Genomic DNA, 13,065 nt, shown 5'->3' on the forward strand with positions numbered 1-13,065 from the left:
CAACATTCTGACCGCTGACAGCTGAAGAGAACAACATCCATCATCTTGTTCTAATGCAACGTTCTGCTGGGAAACCTTGATGTTCATTTGGATGTTTGACATGTACCACCACCTAAACACTGCAGGACAAACAACCCCCTAGTCTCCATGGCAACAGCAGTCCTTGATGCCAGCTGCCTCCCTCAGCAGGACAAATTAAAACTGCTACTACAGGAGTGGTCCGAGGAACACGACAGAGCTAAGCTGTTCACCTGGGTTCCACACTCCCCACATCCAGATCTGATTGAGCATCTGTGGGATGGTCCAGGATCAGCCTGGTCTAGGTAGGACCCACCCTGCAACCCACAGGATCCACAGAATCCACAGGACATCCCCAGAGGTTCTGATGAACCACTGGGTCAGAGGAGTTTTAGCAGCATAACAATGTTATACTGTTATACTGTCGTGCAGATTATATAATCAGTAAATGTTACCATCAATTATAACACATTGCTCAGGAGAAAAAACAAACTATCAGTTCATTCAGAAACTGTGGGGTTAAACCTAAAAACACAGACCTCAACAGCAGTTTGTTTCAAAGCAGAACACCAGCCGGTTTTCACTAAAGAAGCTTTCAGAGCAACAATTAAATGACAGCTTTGTTCTCATTAAGTTCAGTCAGCCAAAAAAATGTACACACATCAGGAAAAGAAAAACTTTTATAAATATTTCATTTGTATAAGTACTTCTATACATATAGATTCCTCTTTCTAAGTTTGATCAAATCACGATAACTGTGTCCTGTTGTACGATGTTTTCCCAACAGATGGCGCTACCCTCATGAATGGAGCATCAACAAGTGACGTCTACAACACAACAGAAATGTCTGGAAGCCAGTGGCCACCACTTTGAACACCTCTTGTAATTGTAGAGGCCAAAGATAACTTTTATTAATCTCGTGATGTCTGAATAAATTTGGTATTGAAATATTTATGCAAGTTTTTCTTTTCCTGATGTGTGTAAACATTATTTTGGCTGACTCTGTATAATGGGTTTCTGACAGGTCACCAGGCAACATCTTTTTAGAATAATGACAAACATACCTGCATTCTACAGGAGTGATTTTCCTCATGTGCAGGTAAAGATGTGTGAGGAGCTTAGAGATGACAGGAGCAGGAGTCATCCTCACTAATTCAGCTTCCACCTAGAAACAGAAAGACCACAAACAAACACACAGATATACTCTCAAACGTTCAACCTTACAGCCTCAAAATATCTGTTTAGGAAGTGTTGTGTTTCTAAATTCTGCTGAAAGCATTGACAGACATTCTCTTACAAGGTTGTGTAAAAAGCAGCCTGTCCTCTGAGCTACTGAGAAATTTTCCTGAACAAAGTTTCTACATGTAAATCAGCTCAACAAAAACTAAAGCCTCAGTCAGAGATAACAGGTATCACAAATTATAAAGAACTTTCTTTGTTAACTCAGACTTTCTGCTTCAACCTCACATAAAAAGGGGAGTTTAACTCGTCAGGTGACTGAAAATGAACGGCTTGTGCAGTTCTAGATCCAAAAGTAGGATGTTTCAACTCATGTTTTACTACAAATACATACAGTAATAAATAAGCACAATGGCTGGTTGTTAGTTTATTCACTATTAATGTCACTTTATATACTAGATTGAACTTGAGCAGTGGAAGAGAGAAGGAATTTAATAAAATTATGGAGATTCAGAGAGGTAATGTTGCACAATGTTAAGCGCGGTTTAATTCAAACCAGCCACCTGTGTTGATTATCCCTCTAGCTAACTTAGCCGCTTAGCTAGCTAACACGTCTGGACCAACTGCTCAAACACGACAAAACACAACTCTTCACAAGTCGCTGACTTAACGTACAACAAAACAACGCTACAGGTTAGAAGTATTTTATCTTCTTACCGTGTTTTACTCCAAAAACAAGATCAACAGCAGCCAGAGATGCTACCAGACGTGCCGACCATAGATACACACAGACTAGACATGCTAGCGCGCTGTCTTCTATATTATCTATGGTCTGACCAATGACTGCTCTCTGGCTCCGCCCTCTGAGAATCTTGTTGTCGTTTGGCTCCACACTTGCTGATGACCACTTCCGGTCTCAAAAAATGAAAAAACGGACCTTTTTTCGTTTCTGTCTCTTACTGATTTTACTTTCTTGTTATTCTAAATATAAAACGAAAATCAAAGCATTTAAAAAAAAAAATCGTATATCCCTTTTTGATCATGAAAAGGAAAAACGCCTTGTATTTCAATTTTAATTTTTGTATTTTAAAACGAAAATCAAATAACCACTCGTTTTTTGTTTTTCCAATACCCGTTTCAGAACGGAAAATCCAATTACCAGATCCGTACACGGACCGAAAAATATGTCCTTTTTATGAACATATTTATATAGATATATGACCAAAAATATAAAATTGCCATGTAGTTTAATTGTTTTTCATTAGTACTCAAAAGACAAAAATGTACAATTTTGCTTTAAGGCCCCATAATCACAATTACCTGGGGAAAGCATTTTAAAATTATTATTAGTTAATTTATGTATTAATTTAGTGCGTGCGTCCGTGTGCGTGCGTGCGTGCGTGCGTGCGTGCGTGTGTGCATGTGTGTGTGTGTGTGTGTGTGTGTGTTTGCTGCAGCCGGTGATGCGCTCGGTGACGCGCCGTGACTTCACTCCGGAGCTGGAGGAGGATCCGCCGCTCCACCGACTCCTCTGTTTCTCTCAGCGGGCGTCAGGCAGCACGAAGCCGGAGGGATGGAGCCAGCGGGCGCGTACGGCGCCGGAAAGGCCGGGGCCGTCAGCTTCGATCCGGTCGCCTTCTTCACGCATCCCCGTACCGTCCTCAGACTGCTGTCGTGGGTAAGAATCCTCCGTGGGTCTCCGTGAGTGGACGGGCCTGCGGCTCATCTATTCATTCACATCTTTCATCCTCTCAGGTGTAAATTATAAATCAGGGTTTATGTCTGGGAGCTGCTGGAGGGATGAAACGGTTTCAGCTTCGTGTCTGTTCAGCCTCTTTGTGTCCGTGGACACCGTGGGTTTAGACGAACCTGACACGACCGTGTTTCTGTGCGGCTCTGAGTCACCAGACAGCTTTTATGTGAAGGAACCAGCAGTTTAACAAAGCAGCAACACCGCAGGCTGCACTCCGTCAAAATTCAGGATTTATTGGAGCAGTTTACAGGAAAGACACATCCTGCTCTGAGATAAAAGCAACTTCACAGGGCCGCAATTAATGATTACCTTCATTCACATTTGGGCCATAAAATGTGAAAATATAGTGCAGAAATACTCATTAAATCCAAAGGTGGTTCCATATTGATCCATATTTAGCTCTTTTATAATGTGTATTTAAATCAACAGAAAATATTGTCAGTTTACCTTTTTTTTTGCTGTAATTTGAAAGCCAGTGATTGGATTGTTGTTTTAAAAAAATCCCTAAAAGAAGATTCCTTCCAAAAATGTCCTAATGTATGGCTGATTGCAGCATCCTATTATCAGTGCAGCAGTGCTGTAAAAAATAACATTATTAAGTTTTAGCTTAATATTTTTTGAACAATTTACTGTTGTTTTCGTTCACCAACAGATAACAATACAATTATTTTTACAAAAGTATTAATGTACTTGTTAACTGTCAAAAATAATAATGTATATAATGTCCACACCAAAAATCTGTATATAGTTAACTAATTATTTACTTGTATTTTACTTATTTGCTGTTACTAAAAAGGAGAAAAAAATGTCTATTAATGACTGAAAAATGGTAAATAATTGTTTATTTAAAACAATTAGTAAAAACTAGTAAAATCATAGAAAAAAGTATTAATTTACACGCTGACTGTAAGAATAAGCACATGTTTACGTGTAACTTATCTATTTTTTGTGTGATTTTCTAGTTATTATCTGTAGTTAAAACAGGAAAAACCTACAAAATAACAGTAAATTTTTTTTTTTTTTTTTTTTTTAATTTAGCCAAAACTCTTTGGTTCGCCTTCATTAATGGCTGGTTATCTGGTCAATAAAATTTGAAAATATAGTGGAAAAATAATCAAAGATGATGTTGTCAGATTGTTCATTTTGCCAACAGAACAAAAATATTCTAAGTTTACTGTCAAAAAAGAAGAACAAATACCATCAATAAAAGATATATACAGATTTGTGATGTGGACATTATATACAATTTTGCCTGCTTTTTGAAGGTTAACATGCAATTTATTTAGATTTCTTGGGTGATTTTCTATATTATTTGTAATAAAATGAAACAGGAAAAATCACGGTAAATTATTTTAAAATGTTTAGCTAAAACTCTTTGGTTTATCCTCCTTCATGGTTGATTATTTGGTCAACAAAATGTGAAAATACAATGACAAATATTCGTCAAATCCAGAGGTAATGCTGATAGATTCTTTGTTTTGCCAACAGAAACCAAAAATTTTAAGTTTGTTATCAGATAACAACAACAAAAAATCCATAAAGAATGTATTACCATTAATAAAAGATATATAGATTTTTATTGTGGACACTATTTGCCATTTTTACCTAAAATCTTACATTCCTTAAATGAATTAGCATTTTATCAAATTACAACTCTCCTAAACTGTGGGTATAGAAGCTCTAAATTAAGGTTTATGGCTCATATATTTGGGTAATCTGTCTCTGGAAGGAAAATAAAATATATCAAATGTGTCTGTCCAAAAGACTCAAGATTTTTCTACCTACTATGTCCTAAATAATAATATGAAATAATAAAATACAAGAGATAGTTTCTCACATAGGTCTGATAGTCTAATTAAAGCCACTTCTTGGTTTTTCTTAGCAGATTTCAAATCACCAGTCTGAAACTTTACTCCACAGCTCAACGCCATTAAGAGCAAATGATTCGATGTTTGGTAATGTGAGTAAAATTAATCTAGTTTCCACTTTATCAAATCGCATTACAGCTTCACTGAGTCTGCATGAGTCAAACTTTACAGTGCTATGTAAAAGCATTTGCCCCGCAGACAGAAATCTTCTATTTTTGCATATTTGTCACACTTAAATGTTCCAGATCATCAAACTAAAATTTATATTTATTGTTATTATTAGACAGAGATAACCCACAAAATGCAATTTTTTTAAACGATGATTTACTAAAAACCTATATCACCCCTGTGAAAAAGTAATTGCCCCCCTGAACCTAATAACTGGTTGGTCTCTTGGCAGCAGCAACTGCAGTTAAATGTTTGTTCCAGCTTGTGATCAGTCTTTTACATCATGGAGGAATTCTGGTCCACTCTTCTCTACAGAATAGTTTTAATTCAGTCACATTAGATGGTTTTCCAGCATGAACTGTCCTTTTAAGGTCTTGTCACAGAATCTCAGTTGGATTCAAGTCCAGACTTTGACTCGGCCACTCCAGAGCCTTCATTCTGTTCTTTTTGAGCCACTCAGAGGTGGACTTGTGTGTTTTGGGTCATTGTCTTGCTGCATAAACCATTTGTGTTGAGCTTTAGGTCATGAACTGATGGTGGATTTTCTCCAGGAGGATTTTCTGATAGAGAGCAGAATTCATGGCTCCATCAGTGATGACAAGTCATCCAGGTCCTCCAACCATCACACTACCACCACCATGTTTCACTGCTGGTATCATGTTCTTCTGGTGGAATGCAGTATTAGCTTTACACCAGATGTAACTGACCCAAGTCTTCCAGAAAATTCCACCTTTGACTCATCAGTCCACAGGATGTTATCGCAAAAGTCTTGGAGATCATCCAGATATTTTTTTGTAAATACCAGATGAACCTTTATGTTCTTTATGGTCAGTAGTGGTTTGATCCTTGCAACTCTCCCATGGATCCATTTTCTCCCAGAGTCTTCCTTATTGTGGAATCATGTAGACGGACCTTAACTGAGGCCAGTGAGGTCTGCAGATCTTTAGATGTTCTTCTGTGACCTCCTGGATTAGATGTGGACGCTCTTGGAGAAATGTAGTTCATTGGTCCACTCCTGGGAAGGTTCACCACTGTTCCATGTTCCTCCATCTGTGGATAATGCCTCTCACTGTGGTTCTCTGGAGTCCCAGAGCTTCAGCAATGGCTTTGTAACCCTCCAGACTGATAAATGTCAATGACTTTGTTTCTCATCTGTTCTTGAATCTCTTTAGAACGTGGCATGATGTGCTGCATTTTCAGACCCTTTAGCTACTTCACAATGCCAGACAGGTTCTATTTAGTGATGTTTAGATTGAACAAGCCTGGCAGTAATCATATGTGAGTGTGGATGGTGAAACTGAACCCAACTGATGAATGAATTTGGTCATTTGGTAGGTTGGTAGCGAAGGGGGCAATTGATTTTTCACACAGGGCAAGATGGGTTGGACAGTATTTTCCTTCAATAAATGAAATCATGATGTACAAACTGCATTTTGTGTTTTCTTTGGTTATCTTTGACATATTAAAATTAGTTTGATGATCTGAAATATTCACATGTGACAAATAGGCAAAAATAGAAGATTTCTGGGATTGGGGATACTTTCACACTGAACTGTATGTCTCTTTAGGGGTTAGAGAGAAGAAAATGTTTTTCTAATGTGGGTGAACCCACCCTCTAAAAACATTACATATTTATGGAAGAGAAGTGAATCTTTGTGTCTTTGAATCCTGTTTGACCTCTCATCCACACTCTTAAGCTTCAGTGTTGTTCAGTTGCTGCTGTGTGTGAGGAATGAGAGGCAGTTATTTGCACATCAGTGTGACTTCATTCTCTTCTGGCCGTCAGATAATAAACCGGCCCTCGTGTCTCCTGCAGGTTTTCTCCATGGTAGTGTTCAGCTGCATCGTGAACGAGGGCTACATCAACATTGGCAGTGAGCGTTTGCTGTGTGTTTTCAACAACAACGCCGACGCCTGTAACTACGGCGTCACTGTGGGTGTGGCCTGTTTCCTCGGCAGCATCTTTTTCCTGATCCTGGACATTTACTTTCCCACCATGAGCAATGTCAAGGACAGAAGACGCGCTGTCCTGCTGGACCTCATCTTCTCTGGTACACAAACACCACAGCCTGCTGCTGAATGAATACAAATACGTAGAGCAACTGTAAAACAGGCATCACAGGAGTAGTAAAAGCAAAACGGGACCAAATTCATAATAGTTTATGATAACACAAAATCCAGCTAAATGCCAGAAGAAATAAAATAACTGTAAAAGAATAGTTTAAAATTTTAGAAAATACTCATATCCATCAAGAGTTCGATGAGGAGATCAATGCAAAGCTGCAGCAAGTGGTCCATTAGCTTAGCTTAGCATAGCATTAAGACAAGGAACCCGAGGGAAACAGCTAGCCTGAATCTCAGTTCAAATCAATTTAAATTTTATTTATATAGGGCAAGTTCACAACATATCTCAAGGAACAGAGAACCCAACAATAAAAAGTTGCCTTAGGATTCCCGATGAGCGAGCAGTCAGCGACGGTGGGAAGGAACCAAAAAAATCTTTAACAAGGAGGAAAAATAAACCTCCGTCAGAACCAGGCTTAGAGAAGGCAGCTATCTGCCTTGACGGCATTGATCAGAGTCCAACTAGGTAACAAGCTAAAGATAAAAAGACAATACAATCCTACAACTGTGCAAACACCGGCAGTGCCTTATTTCCTCGAACACTTCCACTTGCGGCCTGTCAGCACCTGGATTTCAAACGGGACTGACATGGTGGCACATTTGGAAACTACCTCTTCACGTGTCTGATATTACGAAATATTTAATCCAAATCTGTTTTAATCCACGCAGCAGCTTATTTTTAGATCAGTAATGGTTAGCTTAGAAGTATTTCAGGAGTTTCCAGAAGCACCAAGCTGTGCTAAACACCCTTGATTTGCATAAAGTAGCATAAAACCTCAACTTCGTGCAAATAAGCAAAAGCAAAGACCTATCTTTAAACACAGTGTGAAACTACCAAAATATGTTGCATGGCTGCTTATATAGATAATAAATGGGAATGATGGACCCTGTAGACGTCACAGAAGTGTTAGCATGACACCTAATGGATGACAGTCAACAACAACTAACAGAATTTTGTTTGGATGTTGAATCTGTATCTGAATCAAGTCGCTCAGTTAAAAGATATTTAGGAAACACAACAAATTGAAGACAAACACGAGTAAAATTAGAGGGAGTCTGAAGTACATAACAACCACACTGTCTTATCTTTGGCTGCTATGGTAGTTACCTCCTTACTTTTTTTTGTTTGGCTAAAAAGTTGATTAAACTGAACTGAATGCTAAGCAGCGATAATTGGACAAATTAATCGTAATAAACAGTATAGTTCTTTGTGACCTGGACACTGAGGCAGCCCAGAAACAAGACAGTTTGTTAATGGACGTACTGCAAGGGGGTCTGTAATCCAGTTGAGGCCGCCAAGTCCCATGGATCTACACTGATCAGGGGTAACATTATGACCACCTGCCTAATATTGTGTTGATCCCCCTTATGTGGGCAAAAATGCTCTGAAACAGTGGGCCAGGACCAGAGGACCTCTCAGGGTGCCTTATGGGGTCTGAACCAGGACTTTAGCAGTGGATCTTTTTGGTACTCTGGGTTGTCCAGTGGGGCCTCTGGGAATTAAACTTGTTCCACTGCATCCTGTTGATGTTTCATCAGAATGAGTTCTAGGAAGTTTGGAGGGCAAATCAACATCTTAGGCGATTGTCGTGTTCCTCAAGATGTTCCCGATTGTTTGGTGTTGTTGCGATGTGGGGGGGTTCATTTTCCTGCAGGGGTAGATCAGTGACATTTAGGATTTTGATTTGCATGAAGAAGTGTGCTTCTTCTGGGACAACGTTTATTTTGGTGTCTAAGTCTCATCAATATGGACGCCAAAATCCAAGGTTTTCCAGCAGAACACCACATATAGCACCGATATGATCAATGTTATTCACTTCCCCTGTTAGTGGTTTTAATGTTGTGGCTGATCGGTGTATGTTGTTTAACGTGCTCACTTTGTCTAAATACTGTTTGCATTGCAATTTGGTTTTTCCTGACAGGTTCTCTTCTCTTTCTCCATCAGATGTGACAGATTTAACAGACCATTGAAATAACCCTGCAAAGTTCTAAAAAGTCCTGTTTCCCTCCTCCAGGTCTCGCCAGCTTCCTGTGGTTCGTCGGCTTCTGTTTTCTGGCCAATCAGTGGCAGATGACCTCTCCGGATGAGCTGCCGTTGGCTCAGGGCTCCGATGCCGCCAGAGCCACCATCGCCTTCTGCTTCTTCTCCATCCTCACCTGGGTCTGTACGCTTCTAATTGTTTATCCACACTGTTTCCTGTCTTTTACCCATCTGTGAGTCACTGTCGTCTCGCTGTGTGTTCACATTCGGTGTGTGTGTTCTCAGGGTTATCAGTGTCTGCTGGCTATGAACACATTTAAGAGCATTTCCTTCGTGGAGGTCAAGCAGACGCTGCTGCCCAGGACTCCTCCGACTCTCTCTCTAGTCTAACAATCTGTCTCAGTCTGCTTCATACAGCTGCTGCTTGGTACAAATGTGTTTAGCCGTGTGTGTGTGTGGACAAGCCTTTTCCAGAAAAAGCATTTCCTGATTTATTCTCCACCGACGAGTCAATGAAGTCTGTAAAAACCATCCTATCACCAAACTTACAGCAGCCATTCGTCTCACTGTCAGAGGATGTGGGGACATTAAGCTGTAATTGTGTCAAGGATGTGCTGCGTGTTATAAAGGATCTTTTTCACTTTTTGAGTCTGCCAAGTCTTTTTTTCCCCCTTCAATAGTGCAGCGGAGAGTAATTCTATTGTTCTTCTGTGGAGAATTTAGAGCCAAAGGGTGAAATCAGAAGTCTTCTTCTGGCTCTGAACCAAGGAACTTATTGTGTTTATTAGTTATTATAGAGCCCAGAGCCCAGAAAAATAGTTGTATATTATATTTATTCTCTATGAAAGGAGTTATCTAAGCTGAGAAAAACAGCGACAAGATGACAAGTTTCACCAGAAAGCCTGTATATGAAACAAAAATACTTACTGTGCTGGTGGAGACTGATGTTTCATCTACCAGGAAGTGAAGTTAGAGTCACAGATCTGTGAGTTTAAAGCTTTATCAGATACACAGCGGTTTATAACATTACAAAGGAGGATTTCACAGCTCTGGATGGGTCTCACAGCGGCAATAATTTTACTTCTTCTTTGAACAATCGCTTATTTGCCCAAAGCGGCACCTTGCTCGACGTCGCTGTGAAATTGATTAACCCTTTCTACTCGAGCAGCAGCAGCTATTAAAATGTTCTTTTAAAGGGTTTCTGAGTGTGGCACGCTGTGAGTGACAGGCTGCCTAATAGCACTATGATTAAAATGGATGGAGCATATGTTGTGCTTCGTGGGAGTTGAGAGTTTTTTCGGCAGGTTGAAGGATTTTATTCACTTTCTGATTGACTGCTTAGACTGGGAGGAAGTAAAAATATTATTTTTTGCTGGAATTTCACTCTGGTCTGATGCTCAGGACCTCGAGGATTACTGTATGTTGCAGTTCTCCCAAATTTCTCTCATCTACAGAGCAGTTCAAGTTGGTAACACAGTTGTTGGGGTGTTACTGATTGAATTTGGGATTTTTTTTGTTGTGGAAATTGGGGGAAAAAATGCACTTTTGGGTCACATTTCAACAGAAGAGCTGCTGTGTCCCAGAGGAAAATCTACTGATTAAAGTTTGCTCTTCTATAGCTCAGGAGACAACACTGTGATTCTTATTTTGGGCTTATTTTCAGCTTTGATTTTGTCTGATATGTTCTCATACTTTTTCCTAAAATTCACCAGGAAGAGAGGAGAACAATTAGCAACATGAGTCAAACTTCAGATTTAAAGAGATCATTCAACTACTGGTTCCATTTTTTCTTGCGTGTATATATACAAGAAAAAATAAATATATATGTATATACATATATATTATCTATCAATACATATTTATACAGTCAGCCTCATAAATATTTAGTCATTTGGGCTCTGTACACCACCACAGTGGATTTGAAATGAAACAATCAAGATGTGCTTTAAGTGCAGACTTTCAGCTTGAATTTGAGGGTATTTACATTCAAATCCAAAAACTTCAATGATTCTTTTAAAGCATCTTTAAAGCCTCACCAGATGCTTATTTTTCACAGGATTTGACAGATTTTTTTGATTTACTTATTTTTTTTAATTGAATTTTCCAGAAACCTCAAGAAAAAGTTGTAATCATGTCAATAACTTATGCAGATTTTAGATTTCTATAGAAATTAAAATAATAAAAATCTATAATTTATCATCAAAATGAAACATTTTTAATTTTCAAAAGTTAAAATCTCCACTAATATTCAGTCAATTCCAACGTTTTTTTTGTTGTTGTTGTTGTTGTTGTGGGTAGAAACTATTTAGTTTTGTCAGATAAAAATGTCATTTAGTGCTGCATCAATCCTAAAATTAGTTCTGGAGCTGGAAAATCCACTGTTTAGGACATTTTAACACTTTTTTTTTTACTTCAGGAAGGATCGTTTTGATTTCCTTGAAAAATTCTGAAGGGAAAGCCTTCATAGCCATTGAAAACACGCTAAAAGATGAAAGATGACAAAATATTAGGAAGACCTCTTCGTATAATTAAGTTATTATATTTGTATAAAATTAAGCTCATATGCATGTAGCTCAATGGAGAAAAAATGAATCCATTAGTTGAATCTCAAGTTTGACTGCTGTTGCTAATTGTTCTCCTCCTTCCTCACCTACATCTCCTGGTGAATATTAGGAGAAAGATATGAGAAACATATCAGATAAAATCGAAGCTAAAAGAAGAATCTGAATTTTGTCTCCTGAGCTACGGAGGAACAAACTTAGAGCAGTAAGATTTTCCTCTGGGATTCAGGAAAATGCAGAAACTAGCATTTCCAGAGCTTAAAGCCAAAGTTTGGGCTGCTGTGATTCATTCAGTTTAATTCTGTCTAATGCGAGTTTCTCAAATATGCAGAAGTACAGTACTAAATGTCAGCTCTGCACTCTTCTGTAACTCCAGGTTTAACCATATCTGCAGGTTTTCTCTAATCACGTGTTGCTAATGTGTGTGATTAACCACCTCTTGTGTGTGTGTGTGTGTGTGTGTTGCTAACAGGCTGTGTTGACACTGAGTGCGCTGCGACGCTTTTTAACCGGCAGCAACGCCAACCTGTTCACCTGGCAGCACCTGGACCAGACCCCCAGCAATGCCCGAGCCACGCCGTACCCCATCGCCAATGGCACCACCATAGTGACCACCAACCCCTACCAGGCCCCGCCCTTCACCGAAACTCTGGACCCCCAGAAACTCACACAGCAGAGACCCATGGCGCCGGCCTTCTAGAGACAGACAGAAGGGAAAAAGAAAAGACACTGCACACAATGAGGGCACAGACGCCTTCCTGCCTCACCATTTGGTGGTTTTCCATCCTCTCTTGGGATTGGCTGGATTCTTGGGGGGGTGGGGGTGTCATGTGATGTATGATCTATTTTCACCATGGCAACTGCTGGCTCAGCGTAGTTAGTCTCTGTGTCAAGAATACCGTCTTCTGTTCATGCACTCAACGCAGATTTTGGCGCACGCAAACACTGCTGTCACACCTGGAAATGGACACACACACACACACACACACACACACAACTCAACTGCATGTTCATATGGTGAGGTGCAGATTAACATAGATGTAGATCAGTGACGACACTCCATCTGCCTTATTAAGGGATCTTTAGTGGAGGAAATATGGAGGACAGTGAGGCCGTGTAGCTCTGTCTGACCAATCACAAGCTGCCCAGCAGACATTTGGCCTCCCATTGGCTGAAAATTCAGACAGACAGTCGGCGTGACAAATAGGTTTGTTCGGGGGCAGAACTTGCAGAAAATGCTGCATTTTCTTGGCAGGGAATTAAAGGCAGGACCGCTTAATGCATTCTGAATGCTATAGTGTTTCAGTGTGAAATATTCATGTGATTAAATATTTTATTGTGATATGCTGAAGTGGTATAGTTAAAAAAAAATTAAATAAAATCTATCCACCACCACTACCAGAGCTGTGAGCC

General features: G+C 39.5%; 1 protein-coding gene and 1 long non-coding RNA gene across 4 annotated transcripts; one reads left to right on the forward strand and one right to left on the reverse strand.

The window, feature by feature from the left end:
* Window positions 1–27: 27 nt before the first annotated feature.
* Window positions 28–2,630, reverse strand: LOC129348753 (uncharacterized). 2 transcript variants are annotated; one of them, XR_008601435.1, is made up of 3 exons: window positions 1,915–2,630; window positions 1,083–1,183; window positions 28–393 (listed from the first exon to the last, which is right to left on the reverse strand). It is a non-coding gene; the product is annotated as an uncharacterized LOC129348753 (long non-coding RNA). The 2 variants fall into 2 exon arrangements; XR_008601434.1 differs by lacking the exon at window positions 28–393 and having other exon boundaries at window positions 697–1,183.
* Window positions 2,631–2,660: 30 nt separating this feature from the next.
* On the forward strand, window positions 2,661–13,050 carry LOC111580855 (synaptogyrin-1-like). Of its 2 annotated transcripts, none has more exons than XM_035956571.2 (4): window positions 2,661–2,875; window positions 6,803–7,037; window positions 9,126–9,271; window positions 9,377–12,116. In XM_035956571.2, the coding sequence occupies exons 1-4, from the start codon at window positions 2,771–2,773 to the stop codon at window positions 9,479–9,481; spliced, it is 591 nt and encodes a 196-aa protein (XP_035812464.1). In that variant the 5' UTR covers window positions 2,661–2,770; the 3' UTR covers window positions 9,482–12,116. The 2 variants fall into 2 exon arrangements, with proteins under 2 accessions (XP_035812464.1, XP_023144541.1); XM_023288773.3 differs by lacking the exon at window positions 9,377–12,116 and adding an exon at window positions 12,125–13,050 and having other exon boundaries at window positions 2,668–2,875.
* Window positions 13,051–13,065: the final 15 nt, after the last annotated feature.

This window comes from Amphiprion ocellaris, chromosome 4 (genome assembly GCF_022539595.1).
Source record: "Amphiprion ocellaris isolate individual 3 ecotype Okinawa chromosome 4, ASM2253959v1, whole genome shotgun sequence".
Taxonomy (NCBI): domain Eukaryota; kingdom Metazoa; phylum Chordata; class Actinopteri; family Pomacentridae; genus Amphiprion; species Amphiprion ocellaris.

Bases quoted from the DNA above. Each gene is read 5' to 3' on its own strand.
- LOC111580855 (XM_023288773.3), top strand. From the start codon at position 2,771: ATGGAGCCAGCGGGCGCGTACGGCGCCGGAAAGGCCGGGGCCGTCAGC. The intron at 2,876-6,802 runs GTAAGAATCCTC...TGTCTCCTGCAG, and splicing joins TCCTCAGACTGCTGTCGTGG to GTTTTCTCCATGGTAGTGTT. The intron at 7,038-9,125 runs GTACACAAACAC...TCCCTCCTCCAG, and splicing joins GCTGGACCTCATCTTCTCTG to GTCTCGCCAGCTTCCTGTGG.